At 44.1% G+C, this 20,318-nt stretch overlaps 1 protein-coding gene across 2 annotated transcripts in view; it reads left to right on the forward strand.

Moving 5' to 3' along the window:
* Positions 1-401: 401 nt before the first annotated feature.
* Positions 402-20,318, forward strand: part of LOC135224742 (uncharacterized) — a 108,762-nt gene continuing 88,845 nt past the window's right edge. Inside the window, exons 1-2 of one of the 2 annotated variants that reach the window (XM_064264068.1) lie at positions 402-531; positions 2,443-2,856. In XM_064264068.1, the coding sequence (XP_064120138.1) occupies positions 2,552-2,856 (305 nt within the window). In that variant the 5' untranslated portion in view covers positions 402-531; positions 2,443-2,551. Of the gene's footprint in view, positions 585-2,442; positions 2,857-20,318 lie in introns of both variants that reach the window. The other variant, XM_064264069.1, reaches the window with a different exon arrangement.

The raw sequence follows: 20,318 nt of genomic DNA on the forward strand, positions 1-20,318 counted from the left end.
ATTCCTTCCATACCGATTAAGCAGTTCTGAAGGATTGTCTGAGATTTTTCATGGCTTCGTTAGTGTTATAGTATATACATATCATTATGCACATCTTTGTGCATGTTACTGAACCTTGTTAATTTCTTTTAATGTTTTGAGTCTCGAACCTTTTATGATCGTATTTCAGCAACAACTAAGCTACAAACTATCAGGCAAAAGGGGCAATTAGATCGAATGCCTGGGAACATAAAACAAGGAAATTTGATCATTCTGTTTAGCTGATCATTTGGCTATTTGTAGATGATATGAATTTCATGAATGCGTTTTGACATGAAAGTTTACTCACAGAATGGTATACAGTTTAGTTTATTTTCAAACCATGAAATAAAACTACACATTAAAATTTTAGGGTGCTATTAATAACAATAACAATGTGGTCGCGAAAGACCGTGCAAAAATGTCGAGCAATGGAACGGCCGCTCAGGACCAGATTTAATAACTGTGTATGACTGTTTAAAACTGTGAGACGAGATTAGTAGCACATTCTCTGTAAGTTGCTCTATTTTTTTCGACAGAGTTTTGTGCAAGGATGTATGTAACAGGTTTGTAATTAGTGTATATTGAATTTATGGTGGGATGAACAACCTACCCTATAGGTAGGTAGTTAGCTACTAGTAGCTAGGTAGTTAGGATATCTATTCTATTTTACCAGCTAGCCTAGTAGCCTATTGCTGAATAGCTATCCTATTTCGAATATTAACGGTGTAATTCGTATACAGTAAATTATTAAAACACTTTTCAGTTGCAAATGTACGCCCAGATATCCTTTTATTTACCTAAAACTTACACAGCTTAACTATCTAAAGCCCGGGACGCAATGTTACCATAAGCAAACACCACAGGCGGATGGACAGATGGAAAAAAACAGAGTATAGGTAGCCTATATAGGCTATATTCCAACTTAGGGGTAGTTTGCTGAACAATGGGATCAGGTCTCTACAATGTTTAGTGTTAACTTGAGGGGGTCCAGAGCGGCCGAAACCCCCCTGCCCAGCTAGGTCAGGGCATGGCGCCTTGAGTAAGGTTAGGAGGTTAGGCCGGGACATGGCATTCTAGGAAAAGTTAAGTTTGTTTTCATCTGCGGAGATTATTCCCATCAATTTACAATCGCCCCTAATATACCTAGGTATCTAGTCCTAAAGTGGAATTCTGATGCGCCTTCTCCACTGTCTTCTAGTATTAAAGGCATCATCCTCCACCACACCTCTTCTCTCCATATCTTCCTTCTCTTTATCTCACCATCAATTCTCTGTCTCCCTCGCGATCTTCATCCTCTAATAGGTTCCTTCCAAACCCTCTTCACTCCCTCCTCATCATTGATCCTCAACACATGTCCATACCACCTCAATCGTGACTCTCTTAGCCTAATACTTCTGTAATCTTTACTAAGCTTGCCCTTCATATTTTGTCCTTTTCCAATCTCTCAAGCAGCGATATTCCCATAGTTCACCTCAGCATTCTCGTCTCTGTTCTCTCAAGCTTTACTTCCTCTTTTCATGTGTTAGGCTAGTTCTTGACTTTTAGCTTGATTGGCATTTTCTTATCACACACTACTCCTTCTACCTCTCTCCACTTCCCCATGCAGCTTTTATCCTAATGTCAACTTCAGCCTCACATCCTCTCTCTTGGCTTAAAGTAAATCCTAATCATTTAAAACTTTTCCACCTGTTTTATAATTGAGCCAAGGGGTAAACTGACTGGAGCAGTACTCAGACATTTTCACAGGTATTAACCCATATCCTCCCTAGTGACAGGTGGTCTTAGATTATCATGCAGTGCGGCTTAGGTCTCTGTGGCAGGCATCTGAAAAATTGCATACGAGTTGGACTTGCATTTCATAGCCCTGTCCAGTAGGTATGCACCTTGTCCCTTATTTATCTCTTATTTAAAAGCAGTATTGGTGCTTGTTTCATACACCCTCCATTGCCAGATCAACTTAGAAATAGGAAAAAATCATAAAATTATGCAATGCATAAAATGACAAACTATAAAGACATAACATGTCAGTGACAGGCCTTACTTTTTCATTAGAAAGTTATGTTTTTTCTTGCCTTTCCCTCTTTCTTTTTTTCATGTTTTTAATAAAAAGGAATAGAACTGCATTTACACCTTATTTAAGTGGAATGGGTGAAGACCAGAATGAGACAAAATGTGGAGTTTAAAGAGTTGTTACATTCTGCTGAGACATTTTTAAATGGCAGATGCGTACTTATTGGACCGATGCGTACCCATTGGTCACCTGACCCTAGTTTTTTACTCTTTTGTTTAACGTTTTTGGTTAAGTTTGAAAGTGGAGGTCATCTTTTTGGTACAGTATTGTCACTGTATAGTTTTTTCTGAATTTATACAGTGTATTAAAATTCAGTGCATGGTTATTTTATATTCTTGCATTGTTTTCAGATCAGTTTGAAAATGAAGATCATCTTAATGATACTGTCAGATCTGTGACAGTCAATGATGTATATTTCTAATAAATGCCATCAGAAGTGCATCAAATGTAACTTCTGGAATGAGAAACATGGACTGTATAGCTGGAATAGGATTGGCCCAATCCTCCAAATCACATGAAATCTCTTATGAAGTGGCCCCAGTCAAAGAAGAACAAGACATATGCATAACAATTGAACACTTAGAAGATGCAGAGTATCAGCCAACGCTTGAAGAGGCTAATAATTTAGAATGGTTGCCAGAAGTGTTCAACCTGATTGAAATAAGTGACGATGGGTATGTGAGTGGTTATGTTAGGACAGAGGAAGAGTTGAATATAGTTCTACAGACCCATGGAAAACACACAGAGAGCATGTTTGGCCTAGAGTAAGTACTTTTGCAATATCCTTGTATGTTTGCAGATGAAATACAAATTTTTATGTATGCAATGATTTGCAGCCTAATGTTGAAAAGATAACTGTAGAATATAAGTGGTCTAGCACTGTTACTAAAACTTTTGTTTCAGTAAGAATGCAAACCTTCATCTTTTATATTGAAATATCTTTGGTGATGGCTAGAATTGGTTGTTGAAATTGTTAACAAGGTAGTCAGGTGTTGGAGGTGAAGGGTGAATTGGAAGGGTACCCATTTACTTCCTTGTCTACATATCCTCGTTGCTGTTTGCCAATATTGAGTTTAAGAACTCTCCTTCAGCTTTGAAACATTGACTGATTATTTTGAATCTTTCACTCTTCTCGGCTGTATCTAAATTACTTTGTGTTGCTAGATTATTATAATAATCAATCAATCAATTTGCACTTCTGAGAGATCATTGGGGGTTTGCTTGCAAACATTGGTCTCAGTAAAGTAGACAGGGCAGCTCATTGGTATTTGTGCTCACCAATTGAGCTAACATTTAAAGATTCTAGGATGTCTTCATTTAATTTTATTGTTAATAGGTCATGCATACAGTAGCTTCAAGGGACTTTTGTGTTAATCTTTGATGGGCACCAACTTTTATCTCAATTTCATCTGACTTGCCTATAAATAATAATGGCCTTTGTGTTAATTTTGATGGGCACCAACATTTATCTCGATTTCATCTGACTTTCTTGCAATTTCTTCGTCATAAATATCATGGAGTTTTTCTGGTACTCTTTCTGTCTTTGTAATTCTGTTTTAATAGCTTGTACCCTTATCCTTTTTTGCATTCTAACTGATTTTACGCAAACATTTCTATTAATAAGTAATTGTGAGTTGTAACTACTACAAATGTAATCTTATGCCATTTTAAACATTCAGTTTGTTCATGAAACTTACCTGTCAGATATATATATGGGCTGTATTCTCCGACGTCCGACAGAATTTCAAACTCCCGGCACACGCAGTGGGCGGCCAGGTGGTTAGTACCCATTCCCGCCGTGGGAGGCAGATATCAGGAATCATTCCCATTTCTATTCAGGATTTTTCTCTGTCGCGGTAGTGAAAACACCTGTTTCCACTACCATTCCGGCCTAGGATTTTGAAACTTCATTAGCCGTTAAAGTATCCTACTTATTTTTTGAATGATGACTTGGATTTTTGTTGGGCTAGGCATACGCTATCATAAATTAATTAAAATTTTTTCATTGCATATGATGTCTGAATCTAGTTAGCCTAGTTTCAGATTTTGTTGTCTGCAACGGGTAAGGGGAGGCTACCGAAACCTTCGGTAGACACTCGTTTAGTATACATGTTTTCTTTGTTGAGAGATCAATGTAATTAGTGTAATGTTGACTGATTCCGAAAGAGACGTATGATTCGTATGTACGCAAATTAGAGCGTGATAGAATCAGGAGGTCTTCCTCCACAGTACCAGTAGACTTTATTTTGCCTAACCCTGTGTATGGCTTACGGGCCTAGAGGAAGTTCTGTGAGAAGTAATGCCCTTTCTATTATTGTGGATTACATCAAGTAAGCTTGAAAAAAGTGCTCGCTCTCCAATCAGTGTTGGTGAGGTAGTGATGTTGATTTTGCCCCTAGTGTTGTGGAGGGGGCGTCAGATCGGTCCTATAACGCCTCTAGGTCTAAACCTCTGTCGGACTCCCAGGAACCAGGGAGGGGGCAAGTTGAAAAACCGAAGGAGGTTACGGGAACCCCCCCACCGATCTGGCGTCCCTTCGGCAGGATAAGGCTGCCAAAGATCGTGCACGTGCACGAATCATGAAAGATTGCTTCTCGTCCTCCGAGGCGTCCTCCCCGCAGGTGGAGCGTCTCGGAAGGACTCGCGCCCTCTAAGAAGCTTTAGAGAAGAGGACGCTTCACGTCCTCTCTCTCGTCAGGAGGAACGTCAGATCCGCCCCATAACCGCCTCTAGGCCTGGACCTCTGTCGGACTCCCAGGATAGGGAGAGGGCATGTCGAAAGCCGAAGGAGGGTTACGGGGAACCCACATCGATCGGCGTCCCTTCGGCTTGACTTAATATCGATAAGCGTGACAAAGACGCAAAATGTCGCACAGGCGGCTGTCGTCATTGGTCAAGAGATTAAAAATGTCCTTAAGGCAGGTCCCCAGGACCCTCACAAGGACGCCTTTCGAGGACATTCAACGCTCTATCGAGAGGAAGACTTCGTTTTGCACTTCCTCCATCTAGACTGAAAGGGAGAGCTGGGATCTGGTACGAAACAGGAGAAGAAGCAGGATTGAAAGCACCGTCTTCTTCTCAAGGAGATTCGCCAATTTGGTGGACGCTCAAGGAGGTGTCTTATTTGTCATCGGCTAAGGTTTCCTCCTCCCCTCATGGCGTTATGTATACGTTATGTGACGTTCGCTTTACTACGAAACGGGATTATTGTTCAAGCTCATAAGATTGACGTCCGGCAAGCTGATTTGCATAGTCAAATAGCTCGCCAAGACGCAATCTTACTCGTCCCTAAGGGACGCTCTGTCAGCGGACAGAGATGACACTGGACAGGACCTATACCTAGTTTTCGACAGGAGAAGGGCAAAAGAATTTCCTCATACCCAGAAGACACAGGCGGTCCTTTTAAATTGCCCTTACTGCAGTGTCGATGACCGTGACAAAGACGCAAGATGTCGCACAGCCGGCCCCGTCGTTTTTGTCAAGAGTGGCGAACCGTCCTGAAGACTCGTCCTGATGACGATCACCGTACTATGCTTAGGACGCTCGCGTTTCATGAGCGGCTCTCCCCTCGCCAGGAAGCCTCTCAAGTTACTCGTGTTGACGCACGTCATTCCACTATGACGCTTCCCTTGATGTTCGTCACTCTTCTATTCCGGACGCTCTTCAAGACGCTCAAAGAATGCAATCAGGACGTTCGGCAAGCACCTCGCGACGATGCCTTTCGGAACGCTCGGCGTTCCTTTTTTTGAGCGCGGTGTCTGGATATGTCATTTTGCATTACTAGACGCAAAATGTTGCACAGGCGGCCACCGTCTTTGTTAGAAGGTAACGAAAGTCTTTAAGGCCGTCTTGGAGACGATAGCTTACGTCTTCCTATAGTGCTCTCACACTTCAGGAGCAGTGTGCGCTCTCCAGGACGCTTTTTGGGTGGGGGCCTTTCAGAAGACGCTCGACGTCATAAACATTGATAAGCTTTTTGGAAGACGCTCGATGTCTTACACATCTGGACGCTCGCCAGGACGCTAGCGAGGACGCTCGCCAGGACGCTAGCGAGGACGCTTTTGAAGACGCTCGGCATCCTACACGTCATGACGCTCGGTAGAGCACTTGCCAGGACGTTCTTCAGAACGATAGGCGTCCTACGCATCAAGACGTTCGGCAGGATTCCTGCAAGAACGCTCTTCAAGAGAGCGTCGTCGAAGTAGAGGAAGGAGTTTGGTCTCGTCAAGATGTCTACTTCTCTTTCTACGAAGGAGCGTCAAGAGAATCCATCACTTGATGAATTCCAGGAAAACTGTAAGCAGATTTCGGTGTCATAAAACGCCTCGTCTGCTTTCGGGATTGCGCTGCCGAAGGGGAACATTAACAGGAGTTTCCGGTGTAAGGACAATGCTTGAAGGTATTGTTACAACAACACCAACTCAGCTTCTGCATGTAGCGAATTATGTTTCGCTTAAATATGCCTGCTTGAGAATTTTCTTATGATCGATAATAGTAACGAACCTATTCCTTCGTAGAAGAGAGTAGCTGGTAACTCAGGCAGAATAGTGCGAAAACGAGAGGTTGCTGTCATTGTGGATGACGCAGTATATTTAATCGGTACTCCCGGCAACTTTCCAGGAGTTTCCGATTTAACATTTGGTTAATTAAGCGTAATGTTTTACGACAACACAAAATCAGCTTCTGTATTAGCGAAATTCTGTTTCGCTTAGATATGCCAACTGAGAGTTTCTGTTCAAATAATGGAAAATCTATTCCTTAGATGAATAGAATAGCTGGCAACTTCGGCATAAGACTGCGAGAAGGTGAACATAAGCTGCTGCCTGTAACTGTCACAGTGTCTCACACTGTCACCAACTCAGTGTTAGGTAGCTCGTTGTACTGCTCAGTCGGTTACGTCTCTCTCTCCCGCGGGATTGATTTACGAACCGTATCTCTGCCCTACAATCATGACTTTTGTTTCCTCGGGTTGAGGGATTTCTGGTAATCATGAATAAACGACTTCCTTTTGCTAAGAAATTTTCAACAGAGATATCTCTTAGACATGTTCGGCGCTGCTTACCGCACTGTAACAGAATTCTGTACGAGTCTACCGCAGCATAGCACTATAATAATGCTCTCCTCTTATGCAAAGCGCAGCCTTATTAGGGAAGGAAGCATGCTTAGTGAGGGGAATGGATGAGTCTGCTGGGGACCATTTCCTCGCTGGAGAAGCTTGTTTCCCTGAATAGACTGCAATTCAGACCTCTACAGTTTTTTCCTACAGGAGAACTGAAATAACATCAAAGATCTAGAGATAATTTCTAAACGTCTCTCAATGGGTTAAGGATCACCTCAGGTGATAATGAGAGGGAGCCAGGCATATCCGGACAGAAGGTCCTGGCACATAATCTAAAGAATTGGAAGCAATTTGGTTGGCTCTCCAGTTCCTCGAAGAGTGAGGTTTTGGTGTCGAGTGGTCCAAATCATCTCAGATAATTCCGCAGCTCTCTCATATCCCAAGAAAAGAGAGATGGTTATCGGCATAGGCACGGAACGTAACGATCCGTAAGAGGTTCGTTACACGATTGCACGTCCGTGCGGATCTTCTCGATCGACGGCAGCAACTACTGACGTTTGACTTTTGAGTAATCCTCGCTTAGAAGTATGTCGAGAGTTGTGGAGACTTTGGGGACGTCCTTTCGTAGATTTTTTGCAATATTGAAGACGAAGAAGCTTCCTCTACGTTGCGCCCTTATTCTCGATCCGAGAGCGGTAGCAATAGACGCCATCCTATAGTATGGAATGGGGATAGTGGTTAGCCCTTTTCCCCTATTCAAAAGCTTAGGAAATGTAATAAGATAATCGCTGGCGTCAGAGGGAGTGAGAAAGACGCTGATCGCCCCATGTTGGCCTTCGAGAGGCTGGATTCACAGAGGTCACTCCTTCAGAGAGCACTTTCCAAGGACCCTTCCCGAGAGAATCGGTCTACTCTAACAGCCTCACTTCGAGTACCTACTAAAATCTCTCCGCTCTGAGTCTGAATGCGTTCAGACTGTCAAGAAGCGAGAGGATCTTCAAGATTAATTGCAAGTCTCATTGCCAAAGCAAAGCAGTGCTGCATATTTTGCAGTGTACCAATCGGAGTGGGCCGTTTTTCTGGACATAGGGCAGGAAGAATGACTGTTCCTCTACCTCTGACCTCTGTGAATGACTTTACCGCCTTCCCCATTCCGTCTGAAGTATGGGATAAGCTAACAGTCCCAACGATTGTAGAATACGGAAAATATGTTGTTGACGGCCTCTAGGCTCAGAGATTCGGATCTGTCAAACAACAAAGCCCTTCACGATCTTTGAGGTCTGCGGAATCTTGATGGAACTTAGACGTAGTCTGAAGTTCTTGATGTCAAAGCATTTCGAACCTCTCCTTTCTGTAAACTTAATACACGTGACCAGAAAGGCTAATTTTCTAACCACTCTAGCTACGGCAATGAGGGTTAGTGAGGTTTTAGCCATCATCAGATTTTTGGTTTTGGCTTTAGAGGACATAATTCGGTGTCCTCTAAGCCTTCCGTTCTTGCTAAGAACGAAAACCCGTCTAACCCTTGGCCCAGAGGCCTGGAGATCAAGGGGATGGCACAAATTATTGGGCAAGAGCCACAGAGAGTCCTGTGCCCTGTCGGGGCTCTCAAGTTTTATCTTGATAAAACTAAAGAAAGTCAAGGTCATTCGGACAATCTGCGGTGTTCCGTAAAAAGACCAGACTTGCCCATGTCGAAGAACGCCCTGGCGTTATTTTTAAGGAGTCTTTCTAAGAGGCTCATTCGTCATGTTTGAACAAGATTTGAAACCTTTTAAAGTAAGTGCTCACGAGGTGAGGGCGCGGCCTCGGAAGCATTTCAAACAGAGCATGACACTCAGTAATATCCTGAGGTGCCACGTTTGAGCGAACAACAAATCTGTGTTCGCTTCACACTCCCGACGGGATGTAAGAAAGACGACATATGAGATCTGCGAGTCGCTAGGACCATACATATATCCGTAGAAATATTATTGGAGGCAGGAAGCAGCACGAATCCTATCCTATAGAAAAGGGATAGGTGTGCTTTTAACTTTGAAGGGTTGGTCGCTTGAGGCGCTTTCCCTTTCGTTAGCCTAGAAGTTATGGGGCTAACTTCGATAGGTTAGGTCAGGTGGTGGTTTTAGCTTCGTTGCCCTCACAGTATGGTCAATATGGTCTTGTCACATTGTGGTCACGCCCCCGTTGACAGATCATCTAGAGCGCACCAACTACACAGGTCACTACCTTGTTGGCAACTCTAGTAAAGCAAAAGCAGACTTCGGTGACAGTAATCAAGAAGTCAGCTATGCTAACAGGTAAGGAACATCAAGATGTCAATCATCTGCACTGAGGTGTTCCTAAATCCTTCTATTCTGTCCCTTCCCACCTCCAATGGTGGGATTCAGCTATATATATATCTGACAGGTAAGTTTCATGAACAAAATGTTATTGTTATGATACAATAAAGTTTGTTCATACTTACCTGGCAGATATATATAATTAAAGTACCCACCCACCTCCCCTCAGGGGACAGTGGTATGAAAAATCTGAATAGAAAATGGGAATGATTCCTTGATATCCGCCTCCCAGCGGCGGGAATGGGTACTAACCACCTGGCCGCCCACTGCGTGTGCCGGGAGTTTTTGAAATTCTGTCGGACGTCGGAGAATACAGCTATATATATATCTGCCAGGTAAGTATGAACAAACTTTATTGTATCATAACAATAACATTTTTTTTCTCACACTTTGATTAACTCTGTCAACATTAGGAAAATTGTGAAAATTATCTAACCTAAAAGTATGTTGAAACTAATGATATTTTGATCAGTTACTGTAAAGACTGTTTTTATTTTAAAGCTCAGATGATGGAATAAGGAAGCAGAAACGACCTAGAAGGCTATTTTACTACAGCAAAACTACTAGATCTTGCAAGTCATATAACCTCTAGTGATAGAAGTAGAAACCTACATATGTAATTTTGGGAGGGTGAGATACACACCCTCAAAAAAAATCAAGGTACTGTTAGGTGATTTTTTGTTGTGATTGGTAGTAAGTAGTGCCATACCAAAAAAAAAAAGTGGTGAACTAGATTTCCCTCTGTTTTTCTTCCACACATATCTTTTTATCATGGTTTGTACATGGTTTAAGATATTTCAGTCAAACTTAGTTTAAAAGTAGACTAGTACTATGCATAAATGCCCAGGAAGGGAAATAATCAATTTGTCTGTCTGTTAATTTTTTAATACGTAATAATTATGATGAAAGGTGTAGTTAAGGATCCATGTTCTATATACATTCTTTACAGGACTTTAACCTTGGCCATACACTATTGAACAATGAGATAGTCACTTCATGTTTTTCATAACTAATGAAGCCCTTTCAAATTACACCAAGGTCAGTGATCTTGCAAACTTGATGTGACCTTCAGATTAAAGTCATTGGGGCTTATTCGTGATAATGTACTTTATTATGAAAATGTGTATTGCTTAGCCTTGTTAGAAATGAACCCAGTTGTTTAATTTTGTTTCTGTTGATTTTTCACCAGCAAACAAAATTTGTCTTTTCAGGAACACTGTATATACATGGAAGGAAAAGTGAGAAAAGCCCATCCAACATCTAAGACTGGATGTCCTTCAAAGATATGTGTCAATGAAATAAACTGTGTAAGTACTTCAGCGATTATGCATGGCCAATTAAGTAAATTGCATTTTAAATATACCATATGTAATTGCATGTAGTAGAACTCAATTTTAGAAGAGAAAATTGATAATTTTATTTTATATTTATGTGTTTAATGTTATGAATATATTCATAGCTACATTATGGCAGAAAAAAACTTGGACAAAGCATTCAGCTGGGAAAGATAAAAAACTTTTTTATTGTAATTCTGCTGTAATCTACTACAAGGGAAAGCAAAAGCAACTTAGGTGTAGCAGAAAACATTCTATAACACACTCCTCCATCTCTGCTTCTGATAGATAACTGCCAGTGACAGTGAATTGAGTGCTTAAATTTGTAAACAAAATGAATGCTAAAAAAAAAAAATTATAATTTGTTCACGAAACTTACCTGTCAGATATATATAGCTGTATTCTCCGACGTCCGACAGAATTTCAAAACTCCCGGCACACGCAGTGGGCGGCAGGTGGTTAGTACCCATTCCCGCCGCTGGGAGCGGATATCACGAATCATTCCCATTTTCTATTCAGATTTTTCTCTGTCGCGGTAGTGAAAACACCTGTTTCCACTACCTCCGCCTAGGATTTGAAACTTCATTAGCCGCGTAAGTATCCTACTTATTTTTTTGAATGATTGACTTGGATTTGTGGCTAGGCATACGCTATCTATAAATTAATTAAAATTTTTTTCATTGCATATGATGTCTGAATACTAGTTAGCCTAGTTTCAGATTTTGTTGTCTGCAACGGGTAAGGGGAGGCTACCGAAACCTTCGGTAGACACTCGTTTAGTATACATGTTTTCTTTGTTGAGAGATCAATGTAATTAGTGTAATGTTGACTGATTCCGAAAGAGACGTATGATTCGTATGTACGCAAATTAGAGCGTGATAGAATCAGGAGGTCCTTACCTCCACAGTACCAGTAGACTTTATTTTGCCTAACCCTGTGGTATGGCTTACGGGCCTAGAGGAAGTTCTGTGAGAAGTAATGCCCTTTCTATTATTGTGGATTACATCAAGTAAGCTTGAAAAAGTGCTCGCTCTCCAATCAGTGTTGTGAGTGTAGTGATGTTGATTTTGCCCCTAGTGTTTTGTGGAGGGGGCGTCAGATCGGTCCTATAACGGACCTCTAGGTCTAAACCTCTGTCGGACTCCCAGGACCAGGGAGGGGGCAAGTTGAAAACCGAAGGAGGGTTACGGGAACCCCCCCACCGATCTGGCGTCCCTTCGGCAGGATAAGAGGCTGCCAAAGATCGTGCACGTGCACGAATCATGAAAGATTGCTTCTCGTCCTCCGTGAGGCGTCCTCCCCGCAAGGTTGGCAGCTCTCGGAAGGACTCGCGCCCTCTAAGAAGCTTTAGAGAAGAGGACGCTTCACGTCCTCTCTCTCGTCAGGAGGGAACGTCAGATCCGCCCCATAACGCCTCTAGGCCTGGACCTCTGTCGGACTCCCAGGATAGGGAGAGGGCATGTCGAAAGCCGAAGGAGGGTTACGGGGAACCCACATCGATCTGGCGTCCCTTCGGCTTGACTTAATATCGATAAGCGTGACAAAGACGCAAAATGTCGCACAGGCGGCTGTCGTCTTGGTCAAGAGATTAAAAATGTCCTTAAGCAGGACCCTCACAAGGACGCCTTTCGAGACATTCAACGCTCTATCGAGAGGAAGACTTCGTTTGCACTTCCTCCATCTAGACTGAAAGGGAGAGCTGGGATCTGGTACGAAACAGGAGAAGAAGCAGGATTGAAAGCACCGTCTTCTTCTCAAGGAGATTCGCCAATTTGGTGGACGCTCCAAGGAGGTCTTATTTGTCATCGGCTAAGGTTTCCTCCTCCCCTCATGGCGTTATGTAAACGTTTATGTTACGTTCGCTTTACTACGAAACGGGATATTGTTCAAGCTCATAAGATTGACGTCCGGCAAGCTGATTTGCATAGTCAAATAGCTCGCCAAGACGCATCTTACTCGTCCCTAAGGGACGCTCTGTCAGCGGACAGAGATGACACTGGACAGACTATCCTAGTTTTCGACAGGAGAAGGGCAAAGAATTCCTCATACCCAAGAACACACAGGCGTCCTTTTAAAATGCCCCTTCTGCAGTGTCGATGACCGTGACAAAGACGCAAGATGTCGCACAGCCGGCCGTCGTTTTTTGTCAAGAGTGGCGAACGTCCTGAAAGACTCGTCCTGATGACGATCACCGTACTTATGCTTATGGACGCTCGCGTTTCATGAGCGGCTCTCTCCCTCGCCAGGAAGCCTCTCAAGTTACTCGTGTTGACGCACGTCATTCACTATGACGCTTCCCTTGATGTTCGTCACTCTTCTATTCCGGACGCTCTTCAAGACGCTCCAAAGAATGCAATCAGGACGTTCGGCAAGCACCTCGCGACGATGCCTTTCGGAACGCTCGCGTTCCTTTTTTGAGCGCGTGTCTGGATATGTTCATTTGGCATTACCTAAGACGCAAAATGTTGCACAGGCGGCCACCGTCTTTGTTAGAAGGTAACGAAAGTCTTTAAGGCCGTCTTGGAGACGATAGCCTTACGTCTTCCTATAGTGCTCTCACACTTCAGGAGCAGTGTGCGGCTCTCCAGGACGCTTTTCGGGTGGCCTTTCAGAAGACGCTCGACGTCATAAACATTGATAAGCTTTTTGGAAGACGCTCGATGTCTTACACATCTGGACGCTCGCCAGGAAGACGCCTAGCGAGGACGCTCGCCAGGACGCTAGCGAGGACGCTTTTGAAGACGCTCGGCATCCTACACGTCATGACGCTCGGTAGAGCACTTGCCAGGACGTTCTTCAGAACGATAGGCGTCCTACGCATCAAGACGTTCGGCAGGATTCCTGCAAGAACGCTCTTCAAGAGAGCGTCGTCGAAGTAGAGGAAGGAGTTTGGTCTCGTCAAGATGTCTACTTCTCTTTCTACGAAGGGAGCGTTCAAGAGAATCCACTCACTTGATGAATTCCAGGAAAACTGTAAGCAGATTTCGGTGTCATAAAACGCCTCGTCTGCTTTCGGGATTGCGCTGCCGAAGGGGAACATTAACAGGAGTTCCGGTGTAAGGACAATGCTTGAAGGTATTGTTACAACAACACCAACTCAGCTTCTGCATGTAGCGAATTATGTTTCGCTTAAATATGCCTGCTTGAGAATTTTCTTATGATCGATAATAGTAACGAACCTATTCCTTCGTAGAAGAGAGTAGCTGGTAACTCAGGCAGAATAGTGCGAAACGAGAGGTTGCTGTCATTGTGGATGACGCAGTATATTTAATCGGTACTCCCGGCAACTTTCCAGGAGTTTCCGATTTAACATTTGTTAATTAAGCGTAATGTTTACGACAACACAAAATCAGCTTCTGTATTAGCGAATTCTGTTTCGCTTAGATATGCCAACTTGAGAGTTTCTGTTCAAATAATGGAAAATCTATTCCTTAGATGAATAGAATAGCTGGCAACTCGGCATAAGACTGCGAGAAGGTGAACATAAGCTGCTGCCTGTAACTGTCACAGTGTCTCACACTGTCACCAACTCAGTGTTAGGTAGCTCGTTGTACTGCTCAGGGTCGGTTACGTCTCTCTCTCCCGCGGGATTGATTTACGAACCGCTATCTCTGCCCTACAATCATGACTTTTGCCTCGGGTTGAGGGATTTCTGGTAATCATGAATAAACGACTTCCTTTTGCTAAGAAATTTGTTCATGAAACTTACCTGTCAGATATATATATAGCTGTATTCTCCGACGTCCGACAGAATTTCAAAACTCCCGGCACACGCAGTGGGCGGCCAGGTGGTTAGTACCCATTCCCGCCGCTGGGAGGCGGATATCAGGAATCATTCCCATTTTTCTATTCAGATTTTTCTCTGTCGCGGTAGTGAAAACACCGTGTTTCCACTACCTCCGCCTAGGATTTTGAAACTTCATTAGCCGCTTAAGTATCCTACTTATTATTTTGAATGATTGACTTGGATTTGTGGCTAGGCATAGCTATCATAAATTAATTAAAATTTTTTCATTGCATATGATGTCTGAATCTAGGTAGCCTAGTTTCAGATTTTGTTGTCTGCAAACGGGTAAGGGGAGGCTACCGAAACCTTCGGTAGACACTCGTTTAGTATACATGACGTTTACATGTTTTCTTTGTTGAGAGATCAATGTAATTAGTGTATGTTGACTGATTCCGAAAGAGACGTATGATTCGTATGTACGCAAATTAGAGCATGATAGAATCAGGAGGTCTTCCTCCACAGTAACAGAAGTTAGGATAATGAACCTACTAACCTCCAGTAGACTTTATTTTGGCCTAACCCTGTGGTATGGCTTACGGGCCTAGAGGAAGTTCTGTGAGAAGTAATGCCCTTTCTATTATTGTGGATTACATCAAGTAAGCTTGAAAAAGTGCTCGCTCTCCAATCAGTGTGTGAGTGTAGTGATGTTGATTTTGCCCTAGTGTTGTGGAGGGGCGTCAGATCGGTCCTATAACGCCTCTAGGTCTAAACCTCTGTCGGACTCCCAGGACGAGGGGAGGGGGCAAGTTTGAAAACGAAGGAGGGTTACGGGAACCCCCCCAACGATCTGGCGTCCCTTCGGCAGGATAAGGCTGCCAAAGATCGTGCACGTGCACGAATCATGAAAGATTGCTTCTCGTCCTCCGAGGCGTCCTCCCCCGCAAGGTTGGAGCTCTCGGAAGGACTCGCGCCCTCTAAGAAGCTTTAGAGAAGAGGACGCTTCAGCTCCTCTCTCTCGTCAGGAGGGAACGTCAGATCCGCCCCATAACGCCTCTAGGCCTGGACCTCTGTCGGACTCCCCAGGACTAGGGAGAGGGCATGTCGAAAGCCGAAGGAGGGTTACGGGGAAACCCACATCGATCTGGCGTCCCTTCGGCTTGACTTAATATCGATAAGCGTGACAAAGACGCAAAATGGTCGCACAGGCGGCTGTCGTCTTGGTCAAGAGATTAAAAATGTCCTTAAGGCAGGACCCTCACAAGGACGCCTTTCGAGACATTCAACGCTCTATCGAGAGGAAGACTTCGTTTTCACTTCCTCCATCTAGACTGAAAGGGAGAGCTGGGATCTGGTACGAAACAGGAGAAGAAGCAGGATTGAAAGCACCGTCTTCTTCTCAAGGAGATTTCGCCAATTTGGTGGACGCTCCAAGGAGGTCTTATTTGTCATCGGCTAAGGTTTCCTCCTCCCCTCATGGCGTTATGTATACGTTATGTGACGTTCGCTTTACTACGAAACGGGATATTGTTCAAGCTCATAAGATTGACGTCCGGCAAGCTGATTTGCATAGTCAAACAGCTCGCCAAGACGCATCTTACTCGTCCCTAAAGGGACGCTCTGTCAGCGGGAAACAGAGATGACACTGGACAGACTATCCTAGTTTTCGACAGGAGAAGGGCAAAGAATTCCTAATACCCAAGAACACACAGGGGTCCTTTTAAATGCCCTTCTGCAGTGTCGATGAGCGTGACAAAGACGCAAGATGTCGCACAGCGGCCGTCGTTTTTGTCAAGAGTGGCGAACGTCCCTGAAGACTCGTCCTGATGACGGATCACCGTACTTATGCTTAGGACGCTCGCGTTTCATGAGCGGCTCTCCCCTCGCCAGGAAGCCTCTCAAGTTACTCGTTGTTGACGCACGTCATTCACTATGACGCTTCCCTTGATGTTCGTCGCTCTTTCTATTCCGGACGCTCTTCAAGACGCTCAAAGAATGCAATCAGGACGTTCGGCAAGCACCTCGCGACGATGCCTTTCGGAACGCTCGGCGTTCCTTTTTTGAGCGCGTGTCTGGATCTGTTCATTTGCATTACTAAGACGCAAAATGTTGCACCGGCGGCCACCGTCTTTGTTAGAAGGTAACGAAAGTCTTTAAGGCCGTCTTGGAGACGATAGCCTTACGTCTTCCAATAGTGCTCTCACACTTCAGGAGCAGTGTGCGGCTCTCCAGGACGCTTTTCGGGTGGCCTTTCAGAAGACGCTCGACGTCATAAACATTGATAAGCTTTTTGGAAGACGCTCGATGTCTTACACATCTGGACGCTCGCCAGGACGCTAGCGAGGACGCTCGCCAGGACGCTAGCGGAGGACGCTTTTGAAGACGCTCGGCATCCTACACGTCATGACGCTCGGTAGAGCACTTGCCAGGACGTTCTTCAGAACGATAGGGCGTCCTACGCATCAAGACGTTCGGCAGGATTCCTGCAAGAACGCTCTTCAAGAGGCGTCGTCGAAGTAGAGGAAGGAGTTTGGTCTCGTCAAGATGTCTACTTCTCTTTCTACGAAGGGAGCGTTATCAAGAAGGAATCCATTCACATTGATGGAAGTTCCAGGAAAACTGTAAGCAGATTTCGGTGTCATAAACGCCTCGTCTGCTTTCGGGATTGCGCTGCCGAAGGGGAACATTAAGGTCAGGTCCTGTCGTAAGCCCAGTCTCTAATCAGGAATCCTACCCCTTCCTCGATTTCTGCGGGAATCGGGAAGGCTATATGCTCGAATTCCTGGATTACTTTCCGTCATGCAATTGGGTTAGTTCTCATTGACAAAGTTCTTAATAACATTTTATCGTATAAGCGGATAAGTAACAAAATTTCGAAAGAGCTCTCATTCATTAGTAGAGGCTCATCCAGGAAAAAGACTTATAGACTACGTCCATGAAGTCTTATGTCAAATATCATAAGAAGGCTTGAACTTCCTTTTCGATCTTCGGTTCTCACTTGAGGATTTCCATTTTGAATAATATTATCTATTTTCTTGGCAAAAGAGAATGAAGACAGTCGATTTCCATTCTCTCTCTCTTCCTCGTCGAGGAAAGAATGTAGTAGAGAATTATATGTTCAAGTGACTGCAATACTTAGGTATTTTAACTTCGCGTCATATTACTAATGTAAATTGTTCAAGTCATATACGCATATCGTGGTTACCTCTACAGATGGCAACCGAAAGGACTGTTATTTTAAGTGTATTTAATCGGTACTTCCTGCAAACTTCCAGGAGTTTCCGGTGTCAAGGACAATGCTTGAAGGTATTGTTACAACAACACCAACTCAGCTTCTGCATGTAGCGAATTATGTTTCGCTTAAATATGCCTGCTTGAGAATTTTCTTATGATCGATAATAGTAACGAACCTATTCCTTCGTAGAAGAGAGTAGCTAGTAACTCAGGCAGAATAGTGCGAAACGAGAGGTGCTGTCATTGTGGATGACGCAGTATATTTAATCGGTACTCCCGGCAACTTTCCAGGAGTTTCCGATTTAACATTTGGTTAATTAAGGCGTAATGTTACGACAACACAAAATCAGCTTCTGTATTAGCGAATTCTGTTTCGCTTAGATATGCCAACTTGAGAGTTTTCTGTTCAAATAATGGAAAATCTATTCCTTAGATGAATAGAATAGCTGGCAACTCGGCATAAGACTGCGAGAAGGTGAACATAAGCTGCTGCCTGTAACTGTCACAGTGTCTCACACTGTCACCAACTCAGTGTTAGGTAGCTCGTTGTACTGCTCAGTCGGTTACGTCTCTCTCTCCCGCGGGATTGATTTACGAACCCGTATCTCTGCCCTACAATCATGACTTTCGCCTCGGGTTGAGGGGATTTCTGGTAATCATGAATAAACGACTTCCTTTTGCTAAGAAATTTTCAACAGAGATATCTCTTAGACATGTTCGGCGCTGCTTACCGCACTGTAACAGAATTCGTACGAGTCTACCGCAGCATAGCACTATAATAATGCTCTCCTGCTTATGCAAAGCGCAGCCTTATTAGGGAAGGAAGCATGCTTAGTGAATGGAATGGCGTGTCTGCTGGGGACCATTTCCTCGCTGGAGAAGCTTGTTTCCCTGAATAGACTGCAATTCAGACCTCTACAGTTTTTCCTACAGGAGAAAACTGAACTAACATCAAAGATCTAGAGATAATTCTAAACGTCTCTCAATGGGTTAAGGATCACCTCAGGTGATAATGAGAGGAGCCAGGCATCCGGACAGAGGTCCTGGCACATAATCTAAAAGAATTGGAAGCAATTTGGTTGGCTCTCCAGTTCCTCTCGAAGAGTGAGGTTTTGGTCGAGTGGTCCAAATCATCTCAGATAATCCGCAGCTCTCTCATATCCCAAGAAAAGAGAGATGGTTATCGGCATAGGCACGGAACGTAACGATCCTTAAGAGGTTCGTTCCACGATTGCACGTCCGTGCGGATCTTCTCGATCGACGGCAGCAACTACTGACGTTTGACTTTGAGTAATCCCTCGCTTAGAAGTATGTCGAGAGTTGTGGAGACTTTGGGGACGTCCTTTCGTAGATTTTGCAATATTGAAGACGAAGAAGCTTCCTCTACGTTGCGCCCTTATTCTCGATCCGAGAGCGGTAGCAATAGACGCCATCCTATAGTATGGAATGGGGGATAGTTGGTTAGCCCTTTTCCCCTATTCAAAAGCTTAGGAAATGTAATAAGATAATCTCTGGCGTCAGAGGGAGTGAGAGACGCTGATCGCCCCATGTTGGCCTTCGAGAGGCTGGATTCACAGAGGTCACGTCCTTCAGAGAGCACTTTCCAAGGACCCTTCCCGAGAGAATCGGTCTACTCTAACAGCCTCACTTCGAGAGGTACCTAAAATCTCTCCGATCTGAGTCTGAATGCGTTCAGACTGTCAAGAAGCGAGAGGATCTTCAAGATTAATTGCAAGTCTCATTGCCAAAGCAAAGCAGTGCTGCATATTTTGCAGTGTACCAATCGGAGTGGGCCGTTTCTGGACATAAGGGGCAGGAAGAATGACTGTTCCTCTACCTCTGACCTCTGTGAATGACTTTACCGCCTTCCCATTCCGTCTGAAGTATGGGATAAGCTAACAGTCCCAACGATTGTAGAATACGGAAATATGTTGTTGACGGCCTCTAGGCTCAGAGATTCGGATCTGTCAAACAACAAAGCCCTTCACGATCTTTGAGGTGTGCGGAAATCTTGATGGAACTTAGACGTAGTCCTGAAGTTCTTGATGGTCAAAGCATTTCGAACCTCTCCTTTCTGTAAACTTAATACACGTGACCAGAAAGGCTAATTTTCTAACCACTCTAGCTACGGAAATGAGGGTTAGTGAGGTTTTAGCCATCATCAGAGGTTTTGGCTTTAGAGGACATAATTCGGTGTCCTCTAAGCCTTCCGTTCTTGCTAAGAACGAAAACCCGTCTAACCCTTGGCCCAGAGGCCTGGAGATCAAGGGGATGGCACAAATTATTGGGCAAGAGCCACAGAGAGTCCTGTGCCCTGTCGGGGCTCTCAAGTTTTATCTTGATAAAACTAAAGAAAGTCAAGGTCATTCGGACAATCTGCGGTGTTCCGTAAAAAGACCAGACTTGCCCATGTCGAAGAACGCCCTGGCGTTATTTTTAAGGAGTCTTTCTAAGAGGCTCATTCGTCATGTTTGAACAAAGATTTGAAACCTTTTAAAGTAAGTGCTCACGAGGTGAGGGCGCGGCCTCGGAAGCA

The sequence above is a fragment of the Macrobrachium nipponense genome, chromosome 12 (genome assembly GCF_015104395.2).
Source record: "Macrobrachium nipponense isolate FS-2020 chromosome 12, ASM1510439v2, whole genome shotgun sequence".
NCBI classification, from domain to species: Eukaryota; Metazoa; Arthropoda; class Malacostraca; order Decapoda; family Palaemonidae; genus Macrobrachium; species Macrobrachium nipponense.